Source organism: Elephas maximus, chromosome 24 (genome assembly GCF_024166365.1).
Source record: "Elephas maximus indicus isolate mEleMax1 chromosome 24, mEleMax1 primary haplotype, whole genome shotgun sequence".
In the NCBI taxonomy this organism is placed as follows: Eukaryota; Metazoa; Chordata; class Mammalia; order Proboscidea; family Elephantidae; genus Elephas; species Elephas maximus.
In genome coordinates this window covers 39,325,616-39,343,542 of record NC_064842.1, presented here as the reverse complement: position 1 = coordinate 39,343,542, position 17,927 = coordinate 39,325,616, and the positions used below count along the sequence as shown (strand labels likewise).

The 17,927-nt window shown below is 40.7% G+C and overlaps 1 protein-coding gene across 1 annotated transcript in view; it reads right to left on the bottom strand.

The window, feature by feature from the left end:
* Nucleotides 1-17,927, bottom strand: part of PAPPA2 (pappalysin 2) — a 342,051-nt gene that overhangs the window by 52,268 nt on the left and 271,856 nt on the right. Inside the window, exons 18-20 of the mRNA XM_049868523.1 lie at nt 13,543-13,711; nt 12,038-12,173; nt 9,882-9,991 (exon numbers count right to left, since the gene is read on the bottom strand). Of these exons, the coding sequence (XP_049724480.1) occupies nt 9,882-9,991; nt 12,038-12,173; nt 13,543-13,711 (415 nt within the window). The remainder of the gene's footprint in view (nt 1-9,881; nt 9,992-12,037; nt 12,174-13,542; nt 13,712-17,927) is intronic.

Sequence of the window (17,927 nt, the reverse complement as noted above, 5' to 3'; positions counted from 1 at the left end):
GATGAATTGATTGTGAACAACAAAGTGTCAGTGATTTATTTTCAACTTCCCAAATGGACAAGACTCATGAGAAGACCAATTTAAAGATTTTGTCTTGGCTGGGACATTTTATAGGATGCTAAATTTTAAGAAAGCAAGAAGACAAAGGAAAAAGGAAGGGAGGGAGGGAGGGAGGGAGGGAGGGAGGGAGGGAGGGAGGGAGGGAGGGAGGGAGGGAGGGAGGGAGGGAGGGAGGGAGGGAAGGAAGGAAGGAAGGAAGGAAGGAAGGAAGGAAGGAAGGAAGGAAGGAAGGAAGGAAGGAAGGAAGGAAGGAAGGAAGGAAGGAAGGAAGGAAGGAAGGAAGGAAGGAAGGAAGAATGGATAACCAGTTAAAAATAATTACTAAAACAGTTGCCATCAAGTTGATTCCAACTCATGGCAATTCTATGCGCTGGACATTGCTCCATAGCCTTTTCAAGGCAGTGACTTTTCAGAAACAGACTACCAGGCCTATCTTCTGAGATGCCTCTTGGTGTGTTCAAACGGCCAACCTTTCAGTTAGTAGCGAGTGCTTAACCATTTGCACCACCCAGGGATTTCTTAAAAGTAATTAGGATGGTTATAAAGGCTGTGTGAAGGCTGTTGCCTGATTAAATATCTGGTTAATTATCACAAGATTGATGGCTAGTTAACATTAAGGTTTAACAGATAAATTGCTCAATTATTTATTTATTTTTTAAATATTTATCATGTGTTAAGTGAAAGTTTACAAATCGAGTCCGTTTCTCATACAAAAATTTATATACACCTTACTATATACTCCTAATTGCTCTCCCCCTAATGAGACAGCATACGCCTTCCCTCCATTCTATATTTTCGTGTCTATTCAGCCAGCTTCTGACCCGCTCTGCTCTCTCATCTCCCCTTCAGAAAGGAGATGTCAACATAGTCTCATGTGTTTACTTGATCCAAGAAGCTCAGTCTTCACCAGTATCATATTCTATCCCATAGTCAAGTCCAATCTCTGTCTGAAGAGTTGGCTTTGGGAATGGTTCCTGTCTTGGGCTAACAGAAGGTCTGGAGACCATGACCTCCGGGGTCTTTCTAGTCTTAGTCAGACCACTAAGTCTGGTCTTCTTACAAGAATTTGGGGTCCACATCCCACTGCTCTCCTGCTCCCTCATCAATTTTTTTTTTTTTTTAAATCAGGAATAGTTACTTTACAGAATGGGCTGCTAATTACATCAGACCACAAAGTTCTGCTGCTGCCCAGGTTTGTGATAATTTTCTTACTACTACTTAGGTATAGTCTCTAAGTAAAATACAGTATTGTTTTGCATATTTATTTGAACTTGGGCACACTATCCTGCAATTTGGTGTTTGGTTTCCATTCCCCCCTCCTCCAGGTCCTTCTTATCTCTTCTTCTCTAGTGAGGATATAGGACTTGATGCCCTAGAGACTCATTCAAACTAAGAGAGAATGATTCCATGACCGATGGATGCGTGGTTTGTAACCAATGTCACTAGAGTGGTTACACATAGTTGTATCCATCAAGAGTGCTCTTTGGAGGCAGGGGGATGAGGATTAGCAGACCAGAGGGAGGGTGAGATCATTCAGTTGGAAACTGTGGCTCCTGGAGGGTACTATTGTCTCCTCTTCTTCTATTTCTCTCTTCCTTTAAAAACATTTTATTTTTATTAAAAAAAAAAAAAAAGAAACTATTAATCCTTTTAGGACCAATTTGGGAAGCCAAAGTCAGAAATTTTAAGATTTGATGTGACTGAGCAATTCTGTTGAAGAGCTAAGGAGTTGAGACATGGATTTCATGTAGCGTTGAGGCTCTTTGCAAATCTAATGTGTGTAACCACAGGAAAATCTCATTAATTTGGACCTTCTTAATTTATAATTATGATATTTCTAAAAAAAAAAAAAAGCATTGTTTAGCCCATGAAAAATGAATTTATGGAGCAAAATAATAGGGGTAATGAGATGGTATGGAGGATGCTTTGTATCTCAGAAGGAAACACTGTTTCAAATACATTGTATAGAAACTTATTTACATGCAAATAATTGCCATATTATGTTAAAAAAAAAATCTCTCCATGAAATCAGATTCCTAAAGGACCACTACTTTACAAAGTCAGTTAAAACATTCAGCTTTCCTACTGTAAAGTCATGAGATACAATAAAACACTCATTTGATGCAGTGGTTAAAGACAATCATAAAAATCCAATCTTACATATGTTTTTTGGAAAAAGAAAAAGGTTTGTCTTAAGAAATGACTCTGGAGGTGGGAGCCATTCTTGTGTATGAGGTATTTGGTTTCATTCAGCAACCACGTTCTGAAATGATTTTTTGTTTCATCTTGTATGAGATACTAGGAATGAAGGACGAATAAGATATCATTCCTACCCTCAAGAAACTTATAGTTTAATGAGGAGTTGGGATTATAATAGGAGTCCCTGACTGGTACAAATGATTAGTTTGCTAGGCTGCTATTTGAAAGGTTGGCAGTTCTAGTTTACCCAGAGGCGCGTTGGAAGAAAGCCCAGCGATCTACTTCTAGAAAATCAGCCTTTGGAACCCCTATGGCTGCCCCTGGCTGTCCCAACTGCCCAGATCACATTCCTCAGTCACTTTGGCTGGCAGGCATCTATTGGACTACCAGCAGTCTGGTATACCTCCTTCCTGTTGGGACATTTTTCTGCTGATGTTCTCACCACCAAAACTCGTACCACTGCCGTTGAGTTGATTCTGACCCATAGCGATCCTATAGGACAGAGCAGTAGAACTGCCCCATGAAGTTTCCAAGGAGCACATGGTCGGTGTGAACTGCCGACCTTTTTGTTAGCAGCCGTAGCACTTAACTGCTACGCCACCAGGGTTTCCGTTCTCACCACAGAAAGGTCTAAATTCTTGGGTATAGTAGGACTGGGTGGAAAAATCATTGAATGACAAAGACCCAGAAAGTCCATTTGGGAATTTTCAAATCCTTACCTATTATCTTCCAGAGCCAGCATGCCCTTGAGACATTTAAAAATAAAAACATTTTTTCATTCTTCCCATCATCTAGTCTCATAACAAAAGCTGTTAGAAATTGTTTCTTTAGTTGGAGATGTTCCATTAGAAAACATGGAATGGCCATTAATTCTCTTCCCAACCCAGTTTCTAAAAAAAAAAAAAAAAATTCCCATCGAGTCGATTCCGACTCATAGCAACCCTGTAGGACAGAGTAGAACTGCCCCATAGAGTTTCCAAGAAGTGGGTGGTGGATTTGAACTGCCGACCTTCTGGTCAGCAGCTGAACTCTGACCCAGTGTGCCACTAGGGCTCCTCCAGTTTGTTGAAGAGGCAGAAAAAGAATAAAGAAATGATCTACATGTTCCTGTCTCCTCACAAAAATCAAACCAAAGCAAAAAATATAGAAAAATATTTTTCTTTCTCATAGCGATAGCTACTAATAGCTTTTCAGAGATGGAGAAAATCTCCAAGGGAAAGATTTGTAATAAGTTAGTCGAAATCTCATTTTTACTTACTTTAGAACTAAATGCTAGGAACTGTATAAGATATTCCACATGTGTTATTTTTAATTTTGATAACAACTCTGCAAACTAAATAATATATCCTCATCCTTGCAGTTGAGTCATCAGAGATCCAAGGGGTAAGTCCTACTGTATTTGAACCCTGGGTGACTTCACTTTTCTTTTTATGCCAGTTGCTACCTTGTTTTTCATCAAAACCCCAAACTATCTAAGTCCTAAGAAGTTCTCCTTTTAATCAAAAGAATATTACCTAGGAGTTAGGCATTATTTACAGGAATAAAAACCAATAGAATCCCCAAACAAAGGCAAATAAACTCAGAAGGCATCTAAAAAGTATACTTGATTATTCTTTAAAAACAAACAAAAACCTCTTTCACAGTAAGGAAAATCAGTATTATAAGGAAATATCTTTTCTATATTATTTTTTTAGATTCCACGGGGAGGGGAAGGGGCTGTGGGGATGAGGAGGTTCTTGTAGCTGAGAAGAGTGACTTGTTTTCTATTTGACAGGCAAACTAAATATACATCGGAAGAATGAGTGAATGGATAGATGGATGAATAAAAAGACAACCAAGTACTGAGAAGGGGATGATGTAGTTTCAACCTCCTAAACACTGGAGTCAGTTCATTTGGGTTGTAGTTCTTTCTCCATTTTCTGCCAGCTGTGTAACATTGGACAGATCATCTAATTTATCTGTAAAATAAGGATAATAAAATCTTCCTTTCCTTGCTGACTGATTTGTGAAGGGACTCAAATGAAAGGGTATATGGAAAACTACTTTGAAGATATTAAAGTGTTACCCAAATGTAAGGTATCATTTTTTATTACAAAGAATGTAGTTATTGGAGGCAGAGTAGAGAAAATGATGCAATTTAATCCATTGCTCTGTAGCCTTGCCAGATGCAAAGGTATTTGAATTATGGAAGATAGTAAGGATTTGCATGAAATAGCCAATCATCATTTACTAAACAAATGAACTATGCCCCAAATAGCTGTTGCTTGTACTTAAAATACTTATTTTGCCATTATTTTATTTTATAATAGCAGCTTTCTCAAAGTGTCATGGTGGAATTACCAGGACTGCTTGTTAAAGATGTATATTCCAAGGTATCACCAGCCTTTCTGAATGGTAGAACCTAGGTCTGTTCCTTCTTTACAAACTATGCAGGTAATTCTTAAGGAAACCAAAATTTAAGATTGAGTACAACATGGACCAACCCTCAAGATAAGTCAATTTGTGTTGTAAGGATTTGGCTTCATGAGAAATTTCATTTAATACAACTGCTTTGGTTTATATGGCATTTCTTCTTGTTTATGAAGACAAGGTTAGATTTTATGCCCCTTAGCCCTGTGATAGACATTTTGAGATCATCTGTGGCCGGTGCATAATCTCATCTCACAGGGTCTGAGGTTGCTAGTAGACAAGAGCAATACTCTCATCCTCATTTCCTTTGCTCCCATTGTCTTACTTTTCTTGTTTTTCCTTTACATGCAACTTCAATTTCCTAAACATGGAGTATCCCATGTACGTGTTGTAAGCAATACTCCTTAATTATGCAATATTTTTGTTTTTCATGCAATATCTATGGGATTGCTGAGAGAGCTCAAGTAACAGCTTGTTTCGCCACCCTATGACAATTAACGTTGACTACTGAATTATCATTTGGTTTGGTTTTGGCATAATGGATATTGATTTCAGGGCTCAGGAACACATAAAAATGTTAATTGTGTTTCAACTTTTGAAATTCTGTCCTTTGAGGGCTTTTATTCTCCCCAGAAACCAATTACCCTTATAAGGAAAGGGGCAGGCTTACTTTCTTTGATAACTCAACCCTTCCCCTACATTGTTGGAAGCAGCTAATTTAACTACTTAGTTTTCATATAGCAATATGACACAAATCTCAAAGATCCCACTAAAGTAATCAGGCCTCCAACAACTTTGCAAACTGTGGCCAGCCATATAATTTAGTTGTGACCCCCGATCATAAAAAGCAGGGCAAATGAAAAAAGGCAGGCATGTGTTGGGAGAAGCAGCCTGCCTCAACTCAACAGTAACGGTTACTATGCACAAGCTCCTAATTAAGTTCTATACAGATATTTCTCATCTCACTCCGCATTAGCCTTACGAGATAGGTATTATCCAGGGCTTCCAACTGGTTCTTTTCAGTTCATCATGGCTGAGAGAGTGACGTCGAACAGACCCGAATTTTTAAAATTTGGGTGAACTGGAACTATAACCGGAACAATAACGAAGCCCTGCTAGAAACTTAAATCTCCCTCTTGGAAAACAAGCACACTGTACGTATTACATAACAACCAATTTCTTGCCCATCAGATTTTGGCACAGAGTCAGAATTAGCAGTGTCCCACTCAAAGATGGCGGCCGACGGCGCGCTCTGAATGTGTATTGTGCTCCTCAATCCTGGCAATAATTCAGTCTCACACTTTAGGCTCTTGGAAGACCTCACTATGCCTCTTCAGAGTCTTCCATTCCAGGGCTTCAACCCTTAATTTTTCCTGTTATGGTTAAAGTTCCAGACCACCCAAATTTAAAAAATTCGGGTCTGTTCCAGTTTTGCTTCATTGGCCATGACCGGACTGGTTGGAAGCCCTGGTATTTTACCCATTTTACACATGAGTAAACTGAAGTACAGAACAGTTAAAGTTGCCTAAGGTTACACAGCTGAGGAATAACAGAGGTGGTGAGTAAAAACCCAGTTTGCATTTGTTTGTTTTTTTAAATCATGTCTTTTCCTTTCCAAGGTCTACAGTCTTTCTGTAGTATCACTGTCCTCAAAAAAACGCCTGGACAACCAATTTTCCAAAACGAGGGATTTACTGACTAGATCACAGTCATGATATAGATGATAATGTTTGATGCACTAGCTAAAGGAGAAGAAAGTATTCTGCTTTTCCTCTCTGGGTGAGATATGAAGGAAGTGAAGGAGCGAGCTGTGCAGGCATCTGAGAGAGGAACGCGTAGGCAGTAGGAACCACACAGCAAAGATCCTGAGGTGGGAGAATGCCTGGTATGTTCAAAAATCAGCAAAGAGAATTTTGTGGCAAGATTAGGATGAGCCAAGGAAAGGGTGTAGGAGATGAAGTCAGAAAGGTAATGGTGGGCTGGGTCATAGGGCCTGTAAGATAAAGAAAGGACTTTGGCTTTTGCTCTGAGGGCGACTGGTGACATTGGAGGATTTTGAGCAGGGGAGTGACTTGATTGACTTATATTTTAGTAGGATATCCCTGGTTGCTATGTTGATAATATATTCAAAAAGGGCAAGAGTTGAAACCAGAAGGACAGTTAGAAGACCACTGCAATACCTTGCATAAAAGATGATGGTTAACTAGTGTGGTAGTAGTAGAAGTAGTGAGAAGTGTTCAAATTCTGTACACATTATAAAGATAGAGCTATAAGACCTTCTGATAGATTGGAAGTATGGTGCAAAAAAAAAAAAAAAAAAAAGAGTCAAAGATGATTCTATTATTTTTGACCTGAGGAATTGGAATAATGGCATTACCACTAACCAACATGGCAAGGATTGCAGGACAAGCAGATCTGAGGTTGAGGTGAGGGGTTTGGGACATGTTTAATTTGACATGTCTATTAAACATCTGGAAACCCTGGTGGCATAGTGGCTAAGTGCTACGGCTGCTAACCAAAAGGCCTGCAGTTCGAATTCACCAGGCGCTCCTTGGAAACTCTATGGGGCAGTTCTACTCTGTCCTGTAGGGTCGCTATGAGTCGGAATTGACTCAACAGCAGTGGGCTTGGTTTTGGTTTTTTAGACATCTAGGTAGAGATGTTGAGAGGCCAGTTAGATATATTAGTCTGGGGTTCAGTGAAAAGGTCCAGGCTAGAGATAATGTCGGGATCAACCATCTGCATGTAGATGGTATGTAAAACCATGAGACTGGATATCAATTAGAGAAGGACAGTAGAAAGAAGAGTAGAAGTACACAAAGACTAATCTACAAGACATTGTTTAGAGATCAGGGACAAATGAAGGAATTAGCAAAGGAGAAATAAGTTGGAGTGGCCAGAAAGATACATGGAAAACCAGGGAAGTGTCTTATCCTACAAACCAAGTTAAGAATGTATTTCGGTGCTGTAGGTGGAGAACTGATCTTTAGATTTAACAACAGGGACATCATTGACTCTTTAATGAGAGTGGCTTCAGTGGAGTTGTGGGGGGCATAACCTGATTAGAGGGGATCAAGAGAAAATGGATGGAGAGAAATTGAATTGAGTAAAGACAGAAGAAGATAGAAGATATAAAAGATAGAAGGAGATAAGATACAAAAACCACTTGGTGTCAAGTTGATTCAGACTCATGGTGACCCCATGTGTGCCAGAGTAGAACCATGCTCATAGGGTTTTCAATGGCTGATTGTTTGGAAGTAGATCACCAGGTCTTTCTTCTTAGGTGCCTCTAGGTGGATTCGAACGGCCAATCCTTCAGTTAGCAGGTGAGCACATTAGAAAAGGAGCTGGCCTTAACTAAATCAAGGGTAAGTCTTCCATAGTAACAGGGGAGAAGGTGGGGCATTTAAGCATGGATGCAGGGATGAGGGAAGGTATGGCAATAGGAATTTGTAGGAGTTCTCTTCCAATCACCTCCTTTTCTTCGGTGAAATAGGAAGTAAAGTCATTAACTAAGTGTGATGATAGGAAACTCACTGTGGTCAAGTAAAGAAGGTGGTAAAGACGAGAGGAAAGAGGAAGTTTAAAATAGATGTTTAGTAAAGCAGGAGAGAAAATGAACTAAAGGAATGCCATATGATTGCTGGGTGGCCAGTGTGGTCCATTTGAGATTAGTGATCATGGCCTTAAAATGACCCTCGTCGGCATAGATGTGCATGTTCATAAAGTATAGAGTCTGCACATGGTGGGGTATAGCTAAGAGAGTACTGTGAAGCAAGAGGGTAAGCGATTTGATGGCGATTGTACATGGAACGCAAACCGGATAAAGAGGGAGATGAGGATATGAGAGGAGTAAGGGAGAATGAAAACAAAACAAAACAAACCAAGCCTGTTGTCTCTGGGACCTATAAGACAGAGTAGAACTGCCGCATACAGTTTCCAAGGCTGTGTATCTTTACTGAAGCAGACTGACACATCTTTCTCCCACAGAGCAGCAAGTGGATTTGAACTGTTGACCTCTCAGTTAGCAGCCAAGCACTTAATCAATGGGTAGAAGTTCCCAGTGGGAGCTAAGTTATCATTTGAGTCAAGATACTGAGCTGAACACACAGAAGTTGGTAGTCAGTCAGAGTGAAATATCTGAAAGTGAGATAAAGGAGAAGCCAAAGAGATTAGTAATGGTCATATTTCAGCCCTAAACTCTAGTGTATGGGTATGGGGGTGAAAGGCTGAGTTAGGGCAAAGCAAAGATGATCAGAGAAAAGGAGATCGATCATGGAACTAAGGAGTCAGGTTTTGGAAGACTCAAATGTGTAGATGTTAAAACTAATAAGAAGTATGACCATAGGGGTATTAGCAAAAGTGACTATGACCCTGAAGATAAAGTGTTAAAGAAATAACTAGGGGTGGGGAGTTGGCTTAAAGGTCAGAAAATGACAGTGGCAATGAGTATGGTGAGTGGTTTATTCCGTAGGCATGAGATTCAAACGTGGGTGAGTTTAGGGAGGAGGGAAGGAGAATGGCTTAGAAGTGGCAACGAGGAGGGAGAAGAAAACCTTCTACTGGGCCAGGCTCAGTGGGAGGAGGGATGTGAGAGAGCAAACAGCACCAGTGAGCCCTGTGGGGAGGCAGAATCCTCAGGGGAGAGGCAGATTCCCACGAAAAACAGAGCAAACAAAAGCCAGAGAAGAGGTTGTAGATGTAGTGATATTGGTGATGACTGATCTTGAACATGAGAGGGTTCAGTAGAAGGGGTCAGGGTGCAGAAAGGTTGGGAGATGGAGACAGAGCAGGCACTTCTTTCTTACTCAATCCTTTTTTACTCTTTCCCTGTTCCTAGTTTTATTTTCCTCTTTTCTAACCCATGTTTCCCTTTTTACCCTTTTTTCATCTTTACATATGTCGTTTGTTTATTTTAATATTTCTTGTCCTGTTTTTCATTAATATTCACTTTCCTCCTCTATTATGGTGTGTTATGTCTTGGAACATTTATTACGTCTTATCTTTTGAAATTTCCTTTAGATGTGGTCCACTTTTTTCTTAAGGTTTCCCCTTTTTTGATTTTTAATCTTTCCCTCTAGGAATGATCCATGTGGTTGTTTGCTTTGAGGATGCCCTGAAGACCTCTGAAATTACCACGGGCAAGACCCTGTCAGGGGAGAAGTGCTCAGCAGCCTCACATCTTTGACACATAGAAGTATCCCTTTCCTCACCTGGACTTTAACAGGTTCCATCCAGTGCTCCACAGTGTCAGCAGTGATGTTCTCCGGCAGCAATACGGGATCACTAGGGGGGATTACACATGATGGGGAGCACACTGCACCTGCAGGAACAGAAATACATGGTAGAGGCTTGAACATACACCAATCTCAGTCTTCTCCATCCTGGAATCAATAGCTTTGATTTTTCAAGGGCAATTGCTATCCACATTATAAGTCACCATGTTACGATGATGATTATTGGCAGGGCTGATTATTCATCTACTGCATACCTTTAGAGATATTTCCACTGCCTCAAGCTCTGTTCCTTTGCTCCAGGTGTCTCCTTCTCTGCCCAGTTCATTATGGCCCCTCCTTTAAAACCAAGCCAAACCCATTGCCATTGAGTCGATTCTGACTCATAGCAACCCTACAGGACAGAGTAGAACTGCCCCATAGGATTTCCAAGCAGCGGCCAGTGGATTCAAACAGCTGACCTTTTGGCTAGCAGCCTGATGCTTAATCTCTGTGCCACCAGGGCTCCAATCCTTTAGGACCCCTAAATCTCTGCATGATCCAGTAATTAAAAGATTAACTCCTGGTCTGACAGACCTACCAGCACTTTGGCCAGCCAAAGTCTATCCTGATTGGTTGACATCTTTTAAATGCATTTAATATCAACCCTACTTTATAGGACCTCCTAGAAGCTTATAATTGTAACAACTAGTACCTAAGAACTTTACTAGCTAGGGAAAAAACTAGACAAGCAATTATGAAGGCACATTTATAAAGGCTGTTGCTACACTGAAGATCACTACTTTGGCAGCCAAGAAACCTCTGAGATTGACAGAGGTAGCAATGGGACATCAGAAGCACAGACTTTGGTCATGTGTTGGCCTCTCAATGGAGAATACTGCTCTGTTAACTTGTATGTGGGGTCCAAGTATCTTCTCAAATTTTATTCCAAGAAGACAAACCTCAAGGCCTTTATTTCCTCTAGATATGGTGATCACCAAAGTTCCTTTCAGCTGTCACTCTCTGCGTGTCTATATTTTTCAGTAACTTTTATGGTAATCAAAAGAGCTTAAGGACTCTAGATATATGAGTGTATGATATTTTAATGCTGAAATTAGAGGCTTGGATGATGAGGGTTTGTTCATGAAACACCACTCAAGAGGCACGGTCTGAGCACCCGATACTCCATGGCTGACCACAAGATGTCAAAGAGCAAAGAATAACTTGAAGATGGTAAGGAACCATTCCAGAAACTAATGAGGTTTCTGCTTAACTCAAATTATACCCACTGGCATTGCACAGGCTAGAATGACTTATAATGATCACTCCTTGCCTGTGCAGTTCAGAAGTGATGGGTAATCTCATGAGGTTTCCCACAAACTGTGTCACTTTTCTGTGATACTCAGGCCCAGTCCAGGCAAAGTTGAGTCAACATCACTATAAATCAGATCTGGCCACAAGGACCTTTAATTGCAATTACTTGAGTACTAAGTTGCCCACAAGCTCTGGAGCCTAGTCCCCTGCAGAGAAAGAATGGCTGAAGAGGAATGCAAGCAAGTGCAATATCAAATCGTCCCTTCCAGGAACGCTCCGCTCCAGTAACAAGCGCAGAGACCATGGAGGAAGCCAGCGCATGCATGGTGTGTGGCTACATATCCCCACCTTTCCTTTTGGAACTACAGATTCTGTCACAAATTCATCACCTCTTAGCCCCACAGCAGAGTGGGTGATGTGACCAGAGACCAGACCCATTGCCACTGAGTCAATTCTGACTCATAGCAACCCTACAGGACAAGGTGTAAGTCCTTACAGAAGCAGACCGCCACATCTTTCTACCACAGAGCAGCTGATGGATTTGAACAGCTGACCTTTTGATTAGCAGCTGAGTTCTTAACCACTGTGCCATCGGGGCTTCCTTTTTAATGTGACCAAGTATGATGCAAATGGTTCAGCAGCCGGATCGACTTTATACACATGTGGAAGAGTAACAAGAACAAATTTGCCATAAAGTTCATTTTTACTGAAGCAGCTAAGGGTCAACTTGCATTTCCATCTATCCCTAGTGAGAACAGTGGATCTGATTCAAGTTGCAGCCAGGCCTAGTACTGTACAAGGGTTTCTTGGGAGCAGAAGTCACCACCTCCTCCCATCCTTACCAATCCCGTATCCCTGTTCACACTTGTACTCCACGAAATTCAGTTCTGAGGGAGGTCGTGGGCATTCTCCTTGCAGGTTCTCACACAACTTAAACTCCTTGGTCCACCGTCCCTCCTTAGTGCAGAGGATGGGAAGCTAGAACATCAAAGGTAAAGAATATTCCTATTATTATTTTGCTAATTTCATTTCAAGCGGGGTGTGGGGGGGAAGTAATCTAATTAGGTGGTAGTGTTCTCCAATTTCTAGAATCTGCACTAAATGGCACTATTTAAACAACAAACCATATTGTTATAGGTAAAAAAAAAAAATTCAAGAGAATTCTCTACTCTTTTGCTGAGAGGGAATCATGAACAATAATATATTCTCCTTTTATATAAGGATATGATGAGCTATCAACTGTAGCCCATGTAATCTGAGATATTTTTGGACTTTTTTCCCAGATGGTATGGTTTTGCATTGATTCATCTGTCCTATCACACAATGCTGCTTGTGGCAAATGTCAGAGTTTTTGCAAGATGGGTTTCATCTGGTGAAATCAATTCATAATTTTCCTGAAGGTGTTTTTGGCCTTTCTGGTTAAATGGACACCTCTAAGGGCATAGTTGCCTTTGATGTCACCTATGTTTCTACTCCATTTCTTTAGATGCATACTGATCTGCATAATTCTTGGCTTTATACCCTCGATAATCAAAAAGTATTCTGTATTTAGAACACAAAGAATAGCGCTTACCTCACAAAACCCAAGAAAGTAAGATTTAAGAATTATACATAACCCTCCCCTCATCTGGCCAACTAGATTCCTTAACCCATTAGTGCAAACAGATGTTTGGTTTCTCTGGGATCTCATTTCTTGGCATATTCTTTTCCTATCTGTCCTGCAGCACTCAGTGCACACCTTGGAATGCTGGACACTGAAATAAAGGTGTGTGCCAGGAGAACACTCAAGGTCACTGATCTTTGCCTAGGAAGTCTGCTTCACTTCCTGTCTCATGTATGTGTGCGGTGCTTGAAAAGATTCTAAAATAAGATTGATTTTAGTCATACAACCACGATAAGGCTGTGGTTTTCCTTTGAGATCTCTTGAGCCAAAATCCTAGGGATGGTAATAGTCAGACAGCACTTTCAGCTTTGCTGAGGAATTCATGTTTCTTTTCAGGACTTTGTTCTATTAAAAAAATAATACCAGCTATCCCAGCCAAGTTAGGTCAGTGGCCATGCATGGGAGGAGGTCACTTTGTCAAATCAGAATCCCAGGATTTTTTTTGGAATGTGCCCAGGTACCCAATCACCAGGTTCTAATCTCTGAGGCAGGTCTGAACTTTGGAGAGAACATTCCAAAAACATTATCTTCTGAATTCCCTACCAAATAATATCAACACCCTGGTTAGAATCTCAACTTAGTAAAGCCCTGGTGTTGGGAATCTTTCATTTCTACTCGACATTCTTGGATTGGCGATTGAGATTAGAGCATGATCCAAAACAAAGTTCAAGAAGTCATCCTTACCCTTTTACTTTCCTGGCTACAGTTGAGCACACACTGGCTGTCCAGCTCAAAGCCATTGGTACATTCATACATGCCTTCAAAGATGGGAGAAGGGGGCTCACACATCACTGGAATGCAGCTGCCTTGTTCCCATATTCCACTCTCTAGACACTGTATCTTCAGGAACTTTCTGAGAAGACATAAAACAAAATAGCTCATCAGATGCCCTCAAGGTCATGGGAGAAGACTAGATCCTCAGTAACAGGAAGGGGCAGATGGTTCTTGTTAGCCAAATGCTCTGCAAGGAAATGAAAATAGTAATGTTCATTTAATCACTGGTAGTGGAAAGATCTCTAGTAGTACAACAGTTAAGCACCTGGCTGCTAAGTGAAAGGTTGGTGGTTGGAACCCACCTAGTGGCTCTGTGGGAGAAAGGACTGGCACTCTGCTCCTGTAAAGATTACCGCCTAGGAAACCCTGTGGGGCAGTTCTATTCTGTCACATGGATTCTCTAGGAGTCAAAAGCCACTCTATGGCACCTAACACCAGCAATAACAAGTAGCTGTTGTTAGTAATATTTAAACTGTCAATATCAAGAGGGTTTGGTAAGTGTCAGCGCAGGGTATAAATTGTTTACAGTTGGGTTTTCTTGGAGCTTTTCATCTTGGCAGACTCATCACACCTAAGTACACTGGGAAATGCTGGGTAGGATGGAGTGTGGAAAAGGGTCACATACTCAGCGTACTTCCCAGAAGTGATCAAAGGGTCATCAGGGCTGATACGATAACATCGTTGATTAAAAAAAAAATAAGTCACCAGTATTTCTTGGTTTTTCAGAGAGAGGAGAAGGTGCAGCAATATGAATCTTGTTATAAATAACCTGTTGCTGTTGAGTCAATTCCAACTCACAGCAACCCTATTAAAAAGAAAAAAAAAATCTCTATAGGACAAGGTAAAACTGCCCCACAGGGTTTCCGAGGAGCGGCTGGTGGATTTGAACTGCTGACTTTTCCTTAACACCCGACTTCTTAACCACTGTGCCACCAGTGACCCTTCTTATAAATAAAGGCTCTTAATTTGACCTTCAGAAGAATAGTAATCTCCCTCAGATTACTGCATCCATTTTGTTTGTAATTTATGAGTCCAGCCTTTCCTTGGAAAATGCTCATAGCTTTCATCAGATTCCCAAAGTGGACATGAGTCAATACTTCCCTGGAACAATTGTCTCTCCTTATTCCCCCAGAGAGACTGTATTTGAGGTGGATGGGAGTCAACAGAATTAGAGTTCTTGCTACTGAGAATTCCATTCTATTTCCCTTCTGATAGGTGAAGGTGTTTTCTGTATCAGAATACTCTTGGTTACAGATAAACTTATGATTCTAAAGTAAAAATAATCCTTTGGCTATTGACCCTCTTAATCACTTGGTAGCCTTAAATTGCCATTTTCTAGAGTTATAATGGAGCCCTGGTAGCACAACGGTTAAATGCTTGGATGCTAATCAAAAGCTCGGCAGTTCGAACCCATCAGCCACTCTTTGGAAACCCTATGGGACAGTTTCTACTCGGTCCTATAGGGTCATTATGAGTCAGAATTGACTTGACGGCAACAGGTTTGAGAGTTATAAAGCCATTTTTGATTCAAATACGCCTATAATCCTATGCATGCTGAATTTTTTTTTTCTTTTTTGGTTTTAGTTTTATTTTAATGACACTGTGATTGTTGAAAATATTAGTCTCATTTGTTTTTTTTTAATTGTTGTAAAATATAGATAATACAACTTTGACAATTCAATATTTTTCACGTGTAGAATCAGCTGCTAACTGAAAGTTGGGTGGTCAGACCCACTCAGCAGCTCCCTGGAAGAAAGATCTGGTAGTCTGTTTCCATAAAGATTACAGTCAGGAAAACTTTATGGGGCAGCTGTGCTCTGCACATATGGGGTCACCATGAGCTGGAATCGACTCAGTGGCACCCAAAAACAACAATTCAGTAAGGCTAATTACATCGGAATTTTAACTGACTATCGTATAATATAATATGGAAACCCTGGTGGCGTAGTGGTTAAGAGCTTGGCTGCTAACCAAAAGGTTGACAGTTCGAATTCACCAGGAGCTCCTTGAAAACTCTATGGGGTAGTTCTACTCTGTCCTTTAGGGTCCCTATGAGTAGGAATCGACTCGACAGCAGTGGGTATTGTATAATATCTCCTTTATGCTTCCCCGGTATTCTACTCTTCCATGAATGTAACATTTATCACATTGTTTTATAACTCTGCACATATCTCTCTTTCCCACTAAACTGAAAGCTTCCTGAAGGCGAGAGTATAGCTTATTGTTTTTAACCCTTGTTATCGTTGTTGTTCGGTGCTGTCGAGTTGGTCTGACTCATAGCGACCCTATGCACAACAGAATAAAACACTGCCCTGTCCTGTGCCATCCCTACATTGTTGCTATGCTTGAGCACCCTGTTGCAGCCACTGTGTCAGTCCATCTCATTGAGGGTCTTCCTCTTTTTCGTTGACCCTCTACTTTACCAAGCCTGATGCCCTTCTCCAGGGACTGATCCCTCCTGATAACATGTCCGAAGTACGTGAGATCTAGTCCCGCCATCCTTGCTTCTAAAGGGCATGCTCGTTGTAGTTCTTCCAAGGCATTTATTCATTCTTTTGGTAGTCCGTGGCATGTTCAATATTCTTCACCAACCACCACAATTCAAAGGCATCAATTCTTCTTTGGTCTTCCTTATTCATTGTCCAGCTTTCACATGCATGTGAGGCGAATGAAAACACCATGGCTTGGATCAGGTGCACCTTACTCTTCAAGGTGATGTCTTTGCTTTTCAACACTTTACAGAGGTCTTTTGCAGGCAATTTGCCCAATGCAATGCATCTGTTAATTTCTTGACTGCTGCTTCCATGGGTATTGATTGTGGATCCAGGTAAAACGAAATCCTTAACAGCCTCAATCTTTTCTCTGTTCATCATGATGTTGCTTATTGGTCCAGTTGTGAGGATTTTTTTGTTTTCTTTATGTTGAATTGTAATCCATATTGAAGGCTGTGGTCTTTGATCTTCATCAGTAAGTGCTTTAAGCCCTCCTCACTTTCAGCAAGCAAGGCTGTGTCATCTGTCTCATTAACGCAGGTTGTTAATGAGTTTTCCTCTAATCCTGATGCCACATTCTTCTTCATATAGTCTAGCTTCTCGAATTATTTGCTCAGCATACAGGTTGAAAAGCTATGGTGCAAGGGTACAACCCTGACACACACCTTTGCTGACTTTCAACCATGTAGTATTCCCTTGTTCTGTTTGAATGACTGCCTCTTGATACATGTACAGAGGACAATTAAGTGTTCCAGAATTCCCATTATCCACAACGGTACCCATAATTTGTTATGGCTCACACAGTCGAATGCCTTTGCATCGTCAATAAAACATAGGTAAACATCTTTCTGGTATTCTCTGCTTTCAGCCAGGATCCATCTGACATCAGCAATGATATCCCTGGTTCCATGTCCTCTTCTAAATCTGGCTTGAACTTCTGGCAGTTCCCTGTTAACATACTGCTGCAGCCACTTATGAATGATCTTCAGCAAAATTTTGCTTGCATGTGATATTAATATTGTTCAATAATTTCCACATTCGGTTGGATCACCTTTCTTGGGGATAGGCATAAATATGGATCTCTTCCAGTTGGTTGACCAGGTAGCTGTATTCCAAATTTCTTGGCATAGACTAGTGAGCATTTCCAGCTCTGTATCTGATTGTTGAAACATCACAATTTGTATTCCATCAATTCCTGGAGCCCTGTTTTTTCGCCAATGCCTTCAGTGCAGCTTGGACTTCTTCCTTCAGTACCATCGGTGCCTGCTCATATATTACCTCCTGAAATGGTTGAATTTTGACCGATTCTTTTTTGGTATAGTGTGACTCTGTGTATTCCTTCCATCTTCTTTTGATGCTTCCTGTGTCACTTAATATTTTCCCTACAGAATCCTTCAGTATTGCAACTCAAGGATTGAATTTTTTCTTCAGTTCTTTCAGCTTGAGAAATGCTGAACATTTTCTTCCCTTTTGGTTTTCTATCTCCAGGTCTTTGCACATGTCATTGTAATACTTTACTTTGTCTTCTCGAGCCACCCTTTGAAATCTTCTGTTCAGATCTTTTACTTCATCATTTCTTCCTTTTGCTTTAGCTACTCAACATTCAAGAGCAAGTTTCAGAGTCTCTTCTGACATCCATTTAGGTCTTTTCTTTCTCTCCTGTCTTTTTAATGACCTCTTCTTTTCTTCATGTATGATGTCCTTGATGTCATTCCACAACTCATCTGGTCTTGGGTCATTAGCATTCAATGCATCAAGTCTATTCTTCAGGTGGTCTCTAAATTCAGGTGGGATATACTCAGG